The sequence below is a fragment of the Monopterus albus genome, unplaced genomic scaffold (assembly GCF_001952655.1).
Source record: "Monopterus albus unplaced genomic scaffold, M_albus_1.0 scaffold20.1, whole genome shotgun sequence".
Taxonomy (NCBI): Eukaryota; Metazoa; Chordata; class Actinopteri; order Synbranchiformes; family Synbranchidae; genus Monopterus; species Monopterus albus.
Window position 1 is genome coordinate 1,943,704 of NW_018127900.1, and position 17,488 is coordinate 1,961,191.

Sequence of the window (17,488 nt, forward strand, 5' to 3'; positions counted from 1 at the left end):
TTGTATTTTGTCTGCAAAATCTGGGATCAGATCCCACTTCTCACCTGACCCTTACCTAACTTTTAAGTTAAAACTTTTACTTTGTAGATAATATAAATAATTTAAAAATGAGCAAAAAAATTTAAAAATAATAAAAAGTTTTAAAAACTGAATGGCTTACTGTGATTGTATTGTGGGTTTTACATCTTGTGTCGCTGCTGGGCATCACAGTTCCTCAGTCGGTCCCACGTCCACCATCCTGCTGCCACACATACGTAATTTTGTATTTGTGCACAGCTGAAAATGAATATTTTAAACCTTACAGTCTCAACATCAGTTACAATAGTACAAATGGTAATTACTCTGACACAAGCGATCATCACAGACAAAACATTCACATTTAGTAGTAATATTACTATTGGTAGTAGAACTCGGAGGGGCTGAAAGGTACACAAGTTATGGAGGTCCAAGCATTGACAGTCAAATGCAGAGGGTTTTTTTTTTTTTTTTAACAGCTGAAAGAATTACTAAATCTAATCTACTCAATCTTGAGTCATTTTATAATGGACATTTTTACTATTTTCTGAGATTTACCAAACCAAACTTAACAGCAACCTGGGACTAAATCCCATACTAACATAGTTGTAGCTCAGAGATCCTCATACCACGTCTTTCTGGTGTTTTTAACTGCATCTTATTCCACCTCTGAATGTTTGGTCCTGTAGCCCTTTTGCAAAGGGCAGGTGGTCCAACGTCCACTGCAGGAGTCTCAGGCACGGTGGAGGGCAGCACCCATTACAAACACACACTGGTCACGTGGGCCCTTTTTGGGGTTAGATTTATTTTACAAAAAGTCAAATATACAGTTGATATATATTTGATATAATTTAAATGCTTATAATGTAAAGGATGTAAAAACTGGCTGTGGTGGTTTTAATCAGTTGGTGAGGGGATGTTTACCTGGAATGTTTTACAGTGCCAACTTAAATAGGATGAACAGTATTGAGAACACATTACATTCATCAACGGTACATTTTAAAACAAGCATAGCTGGGAGACTAACGCGGATACTGGTAGGGGTGTGCGATAATGTCCTATTTGTAGTTGTAACGATGTGTCAGCTGGTGTTAGAGTACATCACTCGCTCTACAAAAATAAAAGTCCACACCGTCCCAGCGTCCTGTAGGGTGACCTGATAGACTTCTGCGCATGCGCATTCAGAGTGCACACTGCATGTAGGCAACCTCACCAAGTTAAGATAGTAAAAAAAAAAATGCATTAGTTAAGTTACAAATGAGTGGCCAGACAGCAAAGGCTTCGCAATATACGTCGTTAAGTTAATTGCTATAGACGTGGATCATCCTGACTTACACGGAGGTATTCTGGCTTTGCAAGACAGATGTTGGGGGAAATAAAAGCAATGTGCAACCCATGTCGGAAATCGGTTGCCATTAATAAAGACTTGACAGCTTGTTTCATCGTGTGCGTGTGTACTAACCACTGCACGGAATACGGAGAATGCGAAAAGCTTCCGGAGTCAGCTGTCCACCACAGGAGAAACACACTTGGCCAACTTTAGTGGGATCGTTCTGCAAAAATCAGTTTCAGTGTATTGTTCTTGAACGCTTCAGTTTTAAGTAACTCAGTGCATGAAATGTCTCCAATAAAATCTTTAGTAAGCAACAATTAATATGCTATTAAGAAGCGCGACCTAGTAAGACAAAGACATTTTTATATGATGCAAAAAAAAAAAAAAAAATCATCCGCTTATCGTTATCGACGAAATCCCAAAAGATATAGAAATATTTTTTGTCAATGTCGCACACCCCTAGTTACTGAAGCAAATGCACCTGGATTAAATAGACCTGAGGTACACATGGATCTTTTCTGGTATTAACTCGGTTCTGGAAGCAAACGGGAGGGAACCATGAAACAAATCTAGATGCCCTAAAGCAGTAGGAACTTGGGGCAGCCCTGGTTAAAAACACAGCCTAAGTTCTATTTGTTAACAATTTACCAAACATTGTGCAGGTGCAATACCTGAACTCAAACATCCAGAAGCCTCTGCTCTGTGCATGTGAAGCACTGGGCATCTCAGATACTGCACTACAGAAGTTGTGCACCACATCACACTGATCTTTCTAAAAGGGGAAAAGCAACAGCAGCTTTCTGGCAAAGGCACAGTCATTCTCTCTTAAAAACAAGCAATTAAGAGAGGGGGCTGATCACCACCTTAAATATTGTTACAGTTTTTTCTTTTAGCGGAAATAAACCAGAGGTGACGAGGAATTTGTTTGGACTCGGGCCATAAAGGCAGGAAGGCCAACGGTACTTTTGCCAAAAACATCCTTGTTTTGTTCCCCTTATAAACACTTCAATGTTGTCAGTCTTAAACATGATGGCACATTAAGAGCACTACACAACCATTGTAAAATTGTTCCTGTGGTAGACAAAGCTGACTTATTGTGTAACAAGTGGAGTAATCACAGCAGATTTACCCTGGTCACATTCATGAAGAAATGAAGATACATTTATGCGTTTCTCTTGGGGAGAAGAAAACCAGGGAACTACAATGATGAGAGCAGAGTGACAGAAATCTGGTCTAAACCCAATAGTAAGCACAGGATCACTGACTGTAAATCTTAAAATCAACTGCTAAAGTTAGTGTTAAAGCAAGGTTAGAAGACAAATCGAGCACAATTTTTCCCAAAAGGCAAGTAAAACTTCAGTTATTTAAAAAAAAAAGTTACAGAAAATTTGGTATTTAATCTTTGAGAAAATACTTCTACTACCTTTATGTGAACTGATCATTGTTTATGGGACTTTCTGCATCTGTTTTCCAAAACAACAAAAGGCTTCTGAAAGTTTCTGGGTTGGGAGGAGAGACACGGTTCAAAAGATTGAACAAAAAAATCTAACCCGGCCACAGGCTCATCATTTATCATCACCGTAAGGTTTGGATTAGTCTGGGTTACACATCAGGTCTTTGGATGCTTTTGAGGGGAAGCAGACCTTTGGTAAAAATCTATGTGGTATTTTTCTGTAAAAAATCCTTTAACAAAACCTAGTAAACCAGCTCTGGACAATAAAATTCACACCTGAGTTGAGTGATGTACATTCTGGAGAATCAGAATCAGCTTTATTGGCCAGGTGTGTCAGACACATGAGGAATTTGACTCTGGTACAGCGGCTCTCAATGTGAACAACAAACACAAGAGAGCGCGAGTACACAAGGTGGCCATAGTTGTCGGTGCCATTTCATGTATATGGAGCTTTAAACTGATGGTTTAAACCTTTAAAGGCAAAATGACAAACCTCTCAAGGCACCGCAAATTAGTGATTAATCATAAAATCCTATTAAAGGGCACAGAAACATGGAGCCAGCGAGCAAAGACCAGCTACACTGAGGAATGGTGTCTGACCGCTTTAACATCTCACGGCACATTTGGTCACGTTCAAAGGATAAAGCTTTGCTAATTGAACACCCCCAACCCCCACCCCCAAAAGCCCTTTCTTAAAAAACATGGAGGTTCTATTAAAAAATATGTCTAGTCTAAAAATATATAATTTTCACAGTCCCTCATTTCTTCTATTGGCTGCTGTGGTGAAGATCTCTAGAAAGTACTATGAAATATAATTAATGCTATGTGTACAAGGTAGAGTCGGTGACGTGATGCTGCTCCCAGAATCAGGATTTGTCTAAAGTTGTAAGAAAATAAATGTGAATTTCTATAGAGGCACCAGTACAATTTTCAGCGTCAGTTCTCGAGTTGCATCACATCTACATTTAAGAGCCCATTAAGGGTTTAATGCTAGATTATCAAACCATAACAAGACTTTTTTTGAAGAAGGTTTCAAGCATTTGAAACCCTGGTTTGAAGTTTCCAGTACTTGGACCCTCACTTGTTTTGAGAATCCACATGACCTGAGAGGACATGATATGGCTAATTATTTCGGCTGACACAGATTTACTTCCTACTCTCCTTTGTCTGTTTCACCCTCTCATGCTCTTTGGAGTGAAGCCTTTCAAGTTTTACATCCTCTCTTGAATGCTCGTGTGTGTGTGTATGTACATGCACACCTTGGTTTGCCAAATGCGATTTTCTTCACAGAATACTATTTATGCCACAAAAGCAATAAAATAGAGTTGAATCATTTTAGTATAATTAATATTCTATTACCAATTTAACACTGAATAAAATTTGTTTTAAGTACTTTTATTGTCCCACAGATGCACTTTGTCTCATCTGTGTCGCCACTGGGACAAAAGACAATCTATAGTAGCCAATGATGTTGGCTCTTCTGTCACACCTGTCATAGCATATCATAAGAGATGTCCCGATCCGATATTGTTGCCAACAGGATCAGCATCGGCCACTAAAAACCTGATCCAATTCTGATCCGTATGTAGAACTGCAGTCCTCTATTTGAGCAGACCGAGTTGCGTTTTTGAGACACGCGTCACACAACCGATAAGCTGCTATATTAATCACTCCAGTGTGTTTGCTGCTTGGATTATACACAAGTGTGTTGTCAAGCTCCCTGTTACTCTTTTATTCATGTCAATAATTTAAGACTAACTGTACTATTTTGGAACCAGGACCTGATCCAGATATTTTATGAACACTTACTGAAGGTAAATATAAATATTCTAATGGAATCGGTACAATATTAAAAGGATCTGGATTCGTATCGGGGCAAAAAAAAAAAAAACTGGATCGGGACATCCCTAATTTATGTATGTATGTACTTCTGATGTGAAACTCTTAGCAAGTATCAGGACAAATTACTTATTATTACTGTGTTAATTTGTAAGTGTTACAAACTTACATGGTAATATCTATCAACCACTGTTCAGGTCTACTGTGATCACATCCTTCCATTTTCTCTGTTTTTGTGGCAGAAATGAATTCTGAGACAATGATAATTTTGCACACACACACAATGCCTTTGTGGTGAGTACTGGGACACAAATTCACTCAGACCCAGGTGAATACTGTACCAGACTGAGATCAGCACAACCAAGCTGATGAACTTACACTTTCATTTATCCGACACACGCAATGGACACATACCACGAGCAGTGACGAGTTTCCCCCTTCTTTGGCTAAAAACTGTGCTGATAAAAGCTGATCTTGAATCATTTCTGTGGTTCTCTGTGACTGCTTCAGTGAAGGCCTGAAGGAGTGGAGGAGGTGCTTGACAGGTTCCTAGGAAAAGCTTTCCTTCCTGACTCTAACCAAGGTTTCTCCTTTTTACTGTATATTTTTCATTTTTGTACAAAAGAACATGTATAGAAAAAATACTGTTTCCAAAGTGCACTGAAAGCGATGTGCACTTCAACATATAATAATGTATAATTACACTCTACAGTAGAGTGCTTGTTTGTTTGTGTTCACAGAAACATGTAGCAGTTTGCTCCACACTGGGAACTGGAAACACCTTTTAAATATTTAAAAGAGCACTTGATTTAATCAGTGCTTTCCCACTATTTCAGGTTAAGAGCTGAAGACGTTAAACCGAGCACACGCCTATAAATTCACCAGAACAGAAATATTTTTGCCTGGGCTCGAGGACAGACACGTGGCTCTCCCTCTCTCACACTGAACCTCGACAATCATAAAACACGAATCATCATCGTCATTAACACAACTATAAAACTCCCAAAAATACATTCACTGTGGACACTCGGTTTGGAGGCTGCGAGGGTCTGACTGATGAACACACACCCAGCTCAGACACCGACTGCATGTGTACTGACATACACATTGCTCTGCATTCATTTAGCAAAGACTTGTTCACTCAAGTTCATGAGTCTGCTATAGTCGGGTCAGAGTGTGTCACCCACGCACCCGAAGCTGGATGGGAGTAGCAAAATGTGTCTGTACGATCGAGGGTGTGAGCATGTTGGCTTCACAGGCGACGACCGTCTTTCAGAGGCTATGGAAGTGTCTGGCTCAGTGGGTCAGAGCAACATGTACTGGTTGTCTATTGCCCGCTTACGGCCCCGCTCGGGTTCCAGCTCATAGTCCGAGTCACGCTGAGGGATGATGGGAGTGTGGGGGTTGGGGTGGCGAAGCAGAGGCCTCCTCCCTACTGATTCACTTCGACGCAGAGAAGAAGGGGCTGACGGAGGAGGGTCAGGGACAGGGTTGGTGCGAGAGAATGGGTGGTTTGCCTGCTGGGAAACAGAGCTGGGATTGGAAGTGGTGCTGGAGCAGGAGGAGGGGGGCTGACTAGAGCTGCGAGCCAAGCTGCAGTGAGCCAAACTGGGCTCAGAACTCCACCGGTGAAGGGAGAAAGGCACCAGGAGAGAGCCTGAGAGCTGACCTGAGAGAGAAAGAAAAAAAGAAAACATCAAGCAAAAATTCAGACTCCTTTGGATTTCTGCTGTGCACCTGCTTACCATTACAGCACAGCATTCAACTCAATATAGGGTCATTCTCAATCTTATTTGTATAGTTTTGGTCATCATTAGAATTGAAAGCATAATTACCAACATCTGGAAACTTACTCTAAAGAGGAAAATAGGTGAACTGTAAAATTATTACTCAAATTGTCAGATGTAAGCATCCACCAGGTTTACAGACCAGCTTCCTAGCTCAAACTTATGTTTACTGTATTTGCCATTGTTGTGCACACAGGTTTTTTTTTTTTTGCAATGCAGAATACAAAGTGACATTTCATATTTTCACCTTCTACTCCCACATACAGTGGTACAGTGTGACATTTTTGTCTTTGTGACCCCTTAAAACATAGAAATATCTGTATGCCCATGAGTTGTGTCATAATGTTTAAGTGTATTAATTTGAAAAATTCTTATAAAATGTAAAACTATTTAATAGCTCAAGAAAAAAAGGATTATCAAAACTCATTAAAAATTTGTCTCATACTATGTACTGTTCATTACTGCATTGCTTCGCAGATTTATCCTGTGACCCAGTCAAGTGACTCTAATCCACAGGTTGGGAACCGCTGATCCTCCGACTGCTGCAGTTTGTTGCAGCAACGTCACCACGTTCCCAGATCTCAGCAATAACCAGGTTTCCACCCAAATGTAGTGCAAATTTGTACTGAATTTAAAAAAAAAGACAATAAAAGAACACAAATAAATGCACTTTTCCATCCACTGCTGCAAAAATAAGGAGTTGTTCCTGTCAGTAAGCAGCAGGTGGAGCTGATTCTCCACCCTGGGACAATTTCACCATCACAGAATGCAAGGCCACAGCACCAACCATGTGAGAAATGATGTAAAGAAAACAGAACAAATGGTATTTAGTCGTTGTATTACAGCCTCCTTATCACTTCACACAGAGCTGATGTCTTTACCTGCCGCTGTTTGTCGCCTGTTTAGGTCACATGTACATCATGATTTTCCACCTCAGCCAAAAACGCCACATTTTGAGATTTTTCTTTCCAATTTTCTGCATTTCCACCCAGTTTTTTTTTTTTGACAGAAACATAACACACCACCTTATATTACCTATGATAGCCTATACAAATGAGGCATAATAAAGATGGTGATGTAAAAATCAGCTTCACCTGTTAAGCACTCAGACATCTTTAGTTTTCTTTGACAAAGTGATGGGACCTGAATGAGGAGTCTCACCCTGTGATGGAGGGCTGGAGCCTGCCACTACGAAGCTGGACAGCGTGACCGCTCCGGCGGCTCCACACTCCAGTGGGATGGGGAAGAGGCGGAAGTGACTAAGCATGTCCATAACAGAAGGGAAGCGCAGGTGCTGCACCCGGCACTGACCCCACTCTGTCAGAGAGAGGCGCAGGTGCTGCAGACACACAGAGAGAGAGTCATGAGGAAAGAACAAAGCAGGAGACTTTCACACTGTCTGACTCAAGAGCTACACTGTGAATCTACTTTTCTTAACCTCAGGGGTCAGCATTCATAAGTCTGCATAATTCTGTCTCATTTAAGTGTTTACTACTGTTGTCAGTTTGATGTACACAGGTGAAAAGAATTGTGGGTTTGGTAAAAGCCTTCTGATATTTTACCAGATTTCCCGGTGAACCACTTCAGGGTGTGGACTGAGCTGTCGGTGCAAACGAGCCTTCGGTCTTGTGACGTGAGACGTACCTTTGCTTTTCCCTGGTAGTTAAATGTGAGGACGTAGTCTCCCCTGCGCGTCTCGCTCTGTCGGACCAGAAACACTCCATGACCACCTGGTCCACAGCTCTGAACCAAGTGAGCTGCCTTGACGCGAGAGATGGGCCCGTGGAACCAGGGGTAGGAAAACAGGAAGTGATCCGTCTTCTGGACATCCTGTGGCAGGTTGAAGGTGACAGGACCTGCAGGGAAGAACAGAGAAGTTCACTTCTTTTAAATCATACTGTAAAGCTGGACTAATCAATATTTTTATACTGATACTGGATCCACTGACTACAGGTGATGTGTAAGGTGTCACCTGTAGTGACAAACTAAATATCACCCAACTCAGAGCATTTCAGTCCAGTTTTCTCTACCGTTTTGTTTCAGTGTCACTTTTCAACAAATACTGTAAGCTCTAAACACCCACTGTCTGATGAACACAGTGGAGAATTTAGCGGCTGAAGAGCTAGTTGGTAGAGATCAAAATACAGGGTGGGCCACAGAAGAGTAGACCGAGCAAGTGGAGTGTTTTAGAGGCGGGCTACTTTTCCGTGGCCCACCCAGACTTCCATTTATCTGATGGATAGAAACAGCACTGGATGTGTAAACAGGCACCCGTTTGCTACAACAGGTTCATATTACTGGACTTTGTTTCAGCTAGGTTGTAACATCCCTTAGCAAAGTTGTACCTACTTCCATGCATCTACTCAAGTCCTTGTATGCATTTAAGGTAGAAAGGCTGGCTGACTTTTTCCCAAACCAGAAGGGACATGTGCCTCCTATGACAGTGCACCTGAAAGTCATTACCCCTGAGTACCGGCACTTCAACTTTTTGTCCCAGAATGGTAAACCCGGTAGTTTTAGGAGGACATTTTGGGAACGACCACAACTACACCCAGACCGTCTGATCAGTCGTGTACTCATCCCACCACTCACTTTGACTTGCTGGCTCAAAGCTCCCTCTGTGATTGGCTGGCAGGGAGCTGTCAGCTGGTGAGGGGAGGGGCTCCAGATCCACACTGCCAGACCTGAAGCATAAACACAGATTGTGATTACACACATTGGATCACGTACACACCAGATGTGTACATGTTACTCTCATTGTCAACCACCAGAGAAATATGATATATGAACTATGATCACCCTGAGGACGGCCACTTAATGCAAATTTTCATTTCCCCAAATCTCAACAATGGAGGTAGTGATAGTAAAATTAGCACTAGCTACAGAGTCAACATAACCACTTTTAGGGGAAATACAGCAGGATATAAAAAGAAACAACATACATAAAGCACCTGAATAAATGTGATGAGTCTAGTGAACATGGAGGAAACAGTGGTTTGAAGGAACACAAAGACACAGAGCACAGACAGGGTGCGAGTCCTGTCCACCAGTTCAGATCTAAACCAAGGCTCACTGTTCTCCTGTTTCATCACTGCTCTCTCTCTCTCTCTCTCTCTCTCACACACACACACACACAAAAAGACTGTTTAAACATACACATATGGTTCAAGAGGGAATCTGGAGCAATTCCTGATAAAATGCTACTTCAGTGTGTAGCACTCTGAATAACAAAGACAACTCTCCTTTCTCCTCTGTGTGTGTATTTCTGTTCTTCTGTCTTTGTGATACTAAAGTTTTACTCCAGCAAAATGAGGATATCTCAGCCTGTCAGCAAAGCTTCAAGGATAAGAGTTAAGGGCTCAGTACGCTTGAAACAACCTACCACCTACAGCACCTGACCACATATGGAAAGTGTTATACCCGTTACAGATGTCAAAAGCCTGCCACCATTTTCCCCTGGACTGCATCACACTGCCTCTCTGTATGATTGATCATGACGAGACCAAACGGTGACAATGGCGTATGCATTCAGCCGACAGGCCTTTCTCACAGTAGAAACTGAAATATGATCCAGTAGAAGTTGGAGTGGGAGAAAAGAATGATGCATTTATAGGTTTATCAGTAACCACAACACTCATGCATATTCATATCAGCCTAGAAAGAAAAGTGACCCTTTAACAGCGACGAGAGCCAGGCCAGTATATGGTCTGACATTATTATTATTATTTTATGATATTAGTATTACAATGCACATCCACAAACGAGGACACTCACTGACATATGACCTCAGCCATCACAACTGAATGCCTAACAACAGCCCTCACCCTAACACTAAACCTAATTCTATCCTGAACTCTAAAACCCATCTTAACTCTCAAACAGCTCTCTGAAGGTGCGAGGACATGGCAAAGTATTCTCAAACTAAAAGTTGTCCACACAACCACAGAAAGACACACACAGTCATAATAAATATAGTAACACATGCACTCAATCAAATCAATGTAATGTCCCTTGAAGTGACAAACAACTGTGTGTGTGTGTGTGTGTGTGTGTACACACGTCTTTGTGTGGATACATTTTTATTCATTGCCATCGTTGTGAGGACATTTTAGCCAGTATAGTTAGACACAATTGTGTGTGTGTGTGTGTGTGTCTGTGTGTGAGAGCATTCCAGACATCTGCAGAAATGAGAAAGGTCCTGAGATTCTCCTGAGTCTCGGACCTCCCCCACACTTCCTTTCACAGAGGCCCCCCCCCCTCACAGGGTGAGAAACTATCACACTGCAACAAAAACAGTATACAGTGTACGGTTTACTGCCTAACATGCTAATCTAAGCAGCTTCTTTTAAGAAACAACCTAAGTTTAAATGTCTTTCATGACTTCTACTCTGCTCGTCTTATTCTGAGATTTTTTTGGATTAAAAATCAAATTTCTTAAACACCTATCTTTTATGAACTCAGTAACACATGTCATTTAGGAATTAATTTCATAGACCATTTTTAATGACTATTAATGATATTTTAACTGTTTTTAAATCCAATATACCGATTATAATTCTGTTAATGATACATTTCAGTTTCACAGTTCTTTCTGCCTTTATCGAAGCTGGACAAAAGAGCCGTGACAGGAAATAAGGAGGGGAGACAGGGAGAGTAATGTGCAACGATCAGACCCAGTTGTCCAGCCACAATCAAACCAGGGACCAGGTTGTAAACATACAGTCTACTGCATTTCAGACACAAAGTCACCAGGATCAATTGCAGAACTTTCAAGTCCTTGAATACTCCCCCATACCGCGTGTTACCCCTCAGACATCAAGTGTAAATATTAAGTTAACTGATCAGTTTGATGAATGATTATTTAAAGCAATATTCCAAATAGAATAAGACTCATACCTGCTCCAGTGTGTAGAGCCATTAAAACAAATTAATGCAAACTCTAAAGATCAGGAAGAGACAAACATGCACACACAAACACAAATGTTTGTCCACATATACACAAACACTACAAAATATTCTCACTTGCATTTGCAAACACATTCCTTGGCAAAAGTAAACATCCAGCATGCACACAAACACTAAAAAAAAAGTCCAAGTGTTAAATATTTCCACTTAGAATCTCAGTCGCTGCATCAAGAAAGATGGACGAGGATGACACAGGTTGCTGTCACATACTTATGTGCGTCTGTGAATGTGTGTGCATGCGTATCTGGGACTCAGCTTGCTGGGTTAAACCGAAGTAAGCAGTGGTGGAAGAAGTATTCCCATTACTAAAGTAAAAGTGCTAATGCATCATTAAAGTCAAAGTCCTCATTTAAAATCAATGTAAGGAGACATATTTGCTATACTCTAAATATCAAAAGTACTGGTTTTGCAGGAAAATGGCCCCGGTGACTGATACATAATTAAATATTACAAGTGTAAATGTATCAGTATATAAGCAGCACTTTGCTGTTGCAGCTGGTCAAGATGCAACTAGTTTTAACTACTTTGTAAACAGGTCGGTAGTTTGGTCCAGTACTACCCAGCAGCCTAGGGCCCTCCAAAGGGCCACGAGATGCACCTGAGGGGCTGTGGGATCATTAATGGGAGAAGAACAGTTTTACATTTTGTACAAAATAATGCACGGACCTTTCTCCGATCTACCTCTGTGCCTCCCCTCTGCCAACTCTTTAACAAAACCATGTGATGAGGGGAAATGTCTTAGTGGAAATATTAGGAGCTCAAAGAGGCTCCTACTACATACAACACCGCACACAAAATGCAGCAGTCTGTAATAATAGGATCTGTGTGTAAATTCTCTGCCAAGTGTCAAATGTAGAGTAAAAACTACAGTATTTTCCCTTTAAAATGTAGTGGAGTGGAAAAAGAAAGCAGCCTGAAATTGAAATAAGCACCTCAAAACTATTCGTAAATGTACTTAATTACTTTCCACCAGTGAGGCTAAGTTACTGATCTGAAGTTTTAGTTTTACATTTTACTTGTAAATACTATTTTTTTTTTTGCAGCTTGAGTGTTAAGTTTAGTTTGCACTAACAAAAAACAACAATTCTGACCTGGTTTAAGTTTAAAGAGAAAACTTCTGTGCTAGAAACAGACTGGGTTCTGGGTTAAGCATCCGTCTTTGTGTTTCTCACCTGTTGCTGATACATTCTTTTAGCTCTGTGGTCCAGGAGCTGACCTGCTGGTCGTTGTCCGTTTCAAATATCAGACTACCCCGATTAACCTGCAGAAAGAAAGATGCATTCAAACACACCATCTGCATTACACAGACACTGGGGTCCTGTCTAAAGCCTGAAACTGAAGCTTAGACCAACACTTTAATCACAAGTAAAAGACACAAGGTACACTTTTATTCTTTGCATTGTTTTATTCTTGTGGTCTTGTGGCATTTTCTTTCATGCTTCTGGGTTTGTTTCTTTTTTCATATGTGTTTATTCTTATTTAGGAACGTGATGCCTAAATGTATTAGTACTTTTTTTTTTTATTAGTACTAAAAGTGTTCTCTGTGACAAGGAGATAACTTTAGAAAAATGACAGAGAAGGACCTTTTCCTTTTTGTGGAACTGATCTACATATTTAAAACTCAGTGAATCTGTATTGCAGCTGCAATAAATTAAAACATTAAAACACTACATAAGTACAGAGAAGCAAAGTAAGCCTGAAGTGTCAAAGGTTAACAAAAGGTAGCGAATGTACTTCGCTGCCTGCACTGCCCAGTGAGAATCATCTGTAACAGGCCTTTGGTGAAGATAAAGTTGATCTATTAAAAACAAGATGGAGGAGAGTAGCCAGTAATTTTAAAAGCAAACTTAACATTTTCCTTGATATGTAAACTACTATCAAATTGATGTAAAATGTCTATTTGCTTCCTGTTGGTGATAAAGAGGTTGTAATTAGGTTGGCTTCATGTTGGATGAAACAAATGATGGCAAATTTCCACAGTGGAAAAGCTCACATTCATTATAAAGGTCGTAAAAAGTTCCCAAACCACTCTTGTAGCATACAGCAATCCTTTCTCTGCTGTCCAGAGTGGGCATTCTGACCAAATTCAACCCTGTGTTAACACCACGCAGGGGGCCGTGCTGCTTGGATACGTTCCTTTAGGTCCAAGTGAGACATGAAATACAATCCAGGAGGTCCAGTTTGAGTAACAGATCTGTGAAGACTTGCCAGAAGCCAAGACACTGCACAGCTGTTTATATTACAGTTATACTGGACTTTACAACTGTAGAAAGCAATTATCTTTTCTCTCAACAAACAGGAAGTAAAACCACAAACATGCAGCGAGACTGATCAGAAAGTATCTTCAGTGACAAGAAGAACAACTGATGGTATGGCTCACACAGAACCCTGATCTCATCATCATCGAGTCAGTCTGGGACACAGGAAACAGCTTCTGGCAAACCTTCAAAGAGGACAGCAGCCCAACTCAGAGGGAGCGCATTTTCCATAAATTGGTGAAACAATAATTATTTGAAACCCACAAAGGATGTGGGCTGAACTGGCTGCAGGAGAGGGGTTTGAGAAGTTTCTGTGGATGTTTTAATCCTCACGAGACAAGGTCAGGGTGGAGTATCCTTTAAGTTTGTCTAACCAGTCTTAAATTAAGGCAATATAGTGAGTTCTGTTATGAAATGACATGACACAATTCCTTTGCTTTGCTTCCTCTTCATGTCGGATTCAGGGTTTAAGACCTAAACACTGTGGATGTAAACAACTCAGAGGGAAAGAATCTACATTTGAACAGAAACAGTTCATCACACAGCGTGAGGACCTGCATGTACCTTTAAAACAAATGTGTTCAGGTTGTCGGGCATCTCCAGCCGGTTGCAACGTCGGACTTCTTGGATATCTAAGCAGAGAGTCGTCAGCTTAGGAACGGAGGCCTGAAAGACACAAAGACATGACGGCTGTCAGATCAGATGTGAACTTTAAACTTCCTACACTGTTTAACAGTTAAATGTGCTTTTCAGAACTGGTATGTGTTAAAAGAAAAAAAAAGATGAAGTGGTATGTGATAATGCCAAACTCACCAAATGGTTCAACAACACTGAAATGGGTCTCTGGATAATTATCCAGGGAAGCTGACATGTTGCTGAGAACTAGCTGCATGGCCAGATACCACTAAGTCTTTTGTGATCCAGGTGAATCAACCTTTTAAACCTCCAGTTAACGTGTGGGAAACCACCTCATTCAGACTTACATCTGGGCCTTGCTGCCTGTTTGCTTTACCAACCAAAGTACAGTTCAAAGTGCTGTAGCACTCAGTCTTTAGTTTTGACACTTAGTGCCACATTATTGCAGCAGGGCTTGTACATTTCTAGCCCAATGATTGAAACCACATCAGCACAGAGGCTTGTACTCTTTAGTGCAAATGAGATGTGCACTGGGCTATGTCTTACCTTATGAGTGACTATTTTAGCTACAGATACCACACTACACCATAGGACAACACACACACACATGTGTGCAACATGGATGCTGGCACACAACAAACATGAATGAGACTCATTTGTGTCTGTCACATTTGTGTGTCTGCAGTTACACTGTGTGACTGCATGTGTGTGAATGACTGAATGCATTTGCATATGTACAGCCTCTATATGTGTATGTGTATAGAAGCCTCCCTTTGTGAAAGAAAACTCCACAGCCTCGGAAATAATGGAGCGCACAACAACAGACACAAGCACTCAAACTAAGCACATACAGTGATGCAGAGCCTCCAAGCCCCTGGATACAAAGGAACGCTAACAGAGCCACCGGCATAAACACGAGTACAGACCCACACACAGGAATGGACAACTCAATCAGCCATGTGTGCAGCCTGTGGCATTCTGGGTCAGAAGTCACCTCTGAAATGAAGTCTGGATGACAGCTGACAGCATGTGGCCACAAGAGAATCAGCAAACTCAGATCAAGAGTTTAAAAACCAGTGCATGCTTGATGATGCACAATGGAATTTTCGGGCTTTCTGGTTGAAAACAGTTGACTATTGTGTATGAAACTGACACTGTGAGAGTGGTGAGACTGAACCGGTACAGTACATTTACAGACTACAGAACCTCACTATAGTTACTATCTTTAAACTACCAGAAAATACAGTGGAAGCTAACAAGCCACAGTCGGATCAAACAATATGTCAGAAGTGGAACAGAATGCGAAGGGGCCGAGTAGCGTGAGAGAGCAGAAGCAAGCAAAGGAAACCAATGAAACAGTGAAAGACAGTGTTGTGGTGGGTGACAAGAGGGATGAATAGCAGGAAAAAAAAAAAGAGCAGCGAGGATGGATTCCAGGGCTTTGTGTGCCGGATGAGTTTGAGTCTATGTGACAGTGTGTGAGTCTGAGGAATGTCTATGTTAATCCTTAAACACATAAAAACAGACAAGAGTGCACACACATGAAAAGATTATCCCACCCCCACCTAGGGGTGGGCGATATGACGATATTATATCGTGGAGGATTATAAGGACTGGACGATACACTTTTTCAACAATATTGTAATATCGTCATATGTGCACGTTCTATCCATTGTAGTTCTATTCATTCATTCTAGATCCCGCCCTCAACATGGCACGCCGCCATGTTAACAAGCTCGTATGAGATTACACAACACCATCAGTGACAATGAAGGAAAATGCGGAGGAGTTTGTGTCTAAAAAAAAAAACTCGACATCAGTGATATGGAAGTGGTTTGGTTTTTCGCCAGCAGACACAGGACAAACCACAGTTATTTGCAAGTGTTGCAGTGAGCAGATTTGCGCGTCGGATGGCAACACAACTAACCTTTTTTTCCACCTCAAAAGAAAGCATCCAAAAGAATATGCAGACTGTCACGGTATGAAGGGACTGCACGCGAGTAGATCAGCAGGTACAACCAAGCAGCCAGAAGCAAGGCTTAAACAACCAACTCTAACGAAAGAAGCATTTGAGAAAGGAACTCCGTATGACAGAACGAGCAAGCGCTGGAAAGATGTAACTGACGTGGTGACATTTTACCTGGCCAAAGACATGATTCCCATAAAGACTGTGGAAAATGAGGGCTTTAGACAACTGCTCAAAGTCGTAGATCCACGTTACCAAATACCCAGCCGCAAATATTTTTCCTCCACCGCCATTCCACAGCTTTATTCCGAGTGCCGCAGCAGGATGCAACACACTGTTGAAAATGTAAAGTTTTTTGCTACAACGGCTGATTTGTGGTCTAGCCGTACGTCAGAGCCTTATTTAAGCCTGACAATACACTGGCTTCATGACTGGAAGCTGCGCAGCGCGTATCTAGAGACGACATATTTCCCAGATGATCACACTGGAGAATAGCGCAAGGCCTTAGAGACGCGCTTGAAGGTTGGGGACTGAAAGAAGAAAACATGACCTGCATGACGACAGATAGCGGGGCCAATATGGTTAAAGCGTTGGAGCTTAACAGCTGGACTCGTCTGCAATGCTTTGGGCACAGACTTCACCTAGCTATCGGTGAGTGCAACTAAAAATACATTGTCTCTGTAATTAAAAATTACATTGAACATTTACCATGAACAGTAAAATTAGGAGATTTGTTTGCAATAATATTTGCAGTATATGTAATTATTTTGTTTTACTTTTTGTTACATTGTTTACGTTTTAGTTAAACACCTAAATGGCTTCAATAAACAATATAAATATTTGTAAATTAAACTTTACATTGTGTATTAGATTAAATCTCATATAATACTTAATTCTTTTTAATTAGAAAAAAGTGCCAAAGGCCCTCGTGTTGAACGTGTAACATCTGTCTGCAAGAAAGTCGTCAGTACATTCTCGTTCAGCTGGAAGAAAAAGAGGGATTTAAGTAAAGCTCAAACTGACCTAAAGCTACCTCAGCAGAAGCTCGTCACTGAGTCTCCAACACGATGGGGTTCGAGACTCAACATGATCGAACTACTTACTACTTACATGATCGAACCTTACTACTTGACCAGGAAAAGGCAATTTCTCAGGTCCTGAAGGCAGACAGGAAAATGAGGCATTTAGTCCCATCATGGCAGGATGTTGACGTAATGGAGTCCGTGCAAAAGGCGC

General features: G+C 41.2%; 1 protein-coding gene across 4 annotated transcripts in view; it reads right to left on the minus strand.

Annotated features, from left to right (window-relative positions):
* Nucleotides 1–804: 804 nt before the first annotated feature.
* Nucleotides 805–17,488, minus strand: part of sh2b3 (SH2B adaptor protein 3) — a 57,497-nt gene continuing 40,813 nt past the window's right edge. For all 4 annotated transcript variants that reach the window (XM_020593798.1, XM_020593797.1, XM_020593800.1 and 1 more), the window contains exons 3-8: nucleotides 14,215–14,316; nucleotides 12,565–12,653; nucleotides 9,020–9,111; nucleotides 8,072–8,283; nucleotides 7,589–7,766; nucleotides 805–6,309 (exon numbers count right to left, since the gene is read on the minus strand). In XM_020593798.1, coding sequence (XP_020449454.1) covers nucleotides 5,945–6,309; nucleotides 7,589–7,766; nucleotides 8,072–8,283; nucleotides 9,020–9,111; nucleotides 12,565–12,653; nucleotides 14,215–14,316 — 1,038 coding nt within the window. In that variant the 3' untranslated portion in view covers nucleotides 805–5,944. The remainder of the gene's footprint in view (nucleotides 6,310–7,588; nucleotides 7,767–8,071; nucleotides 8,284–9,019; nucleotides 9,112–12,564; nucleotides 12,654–14,214; nucleotides 14,317–17,488) is intronic.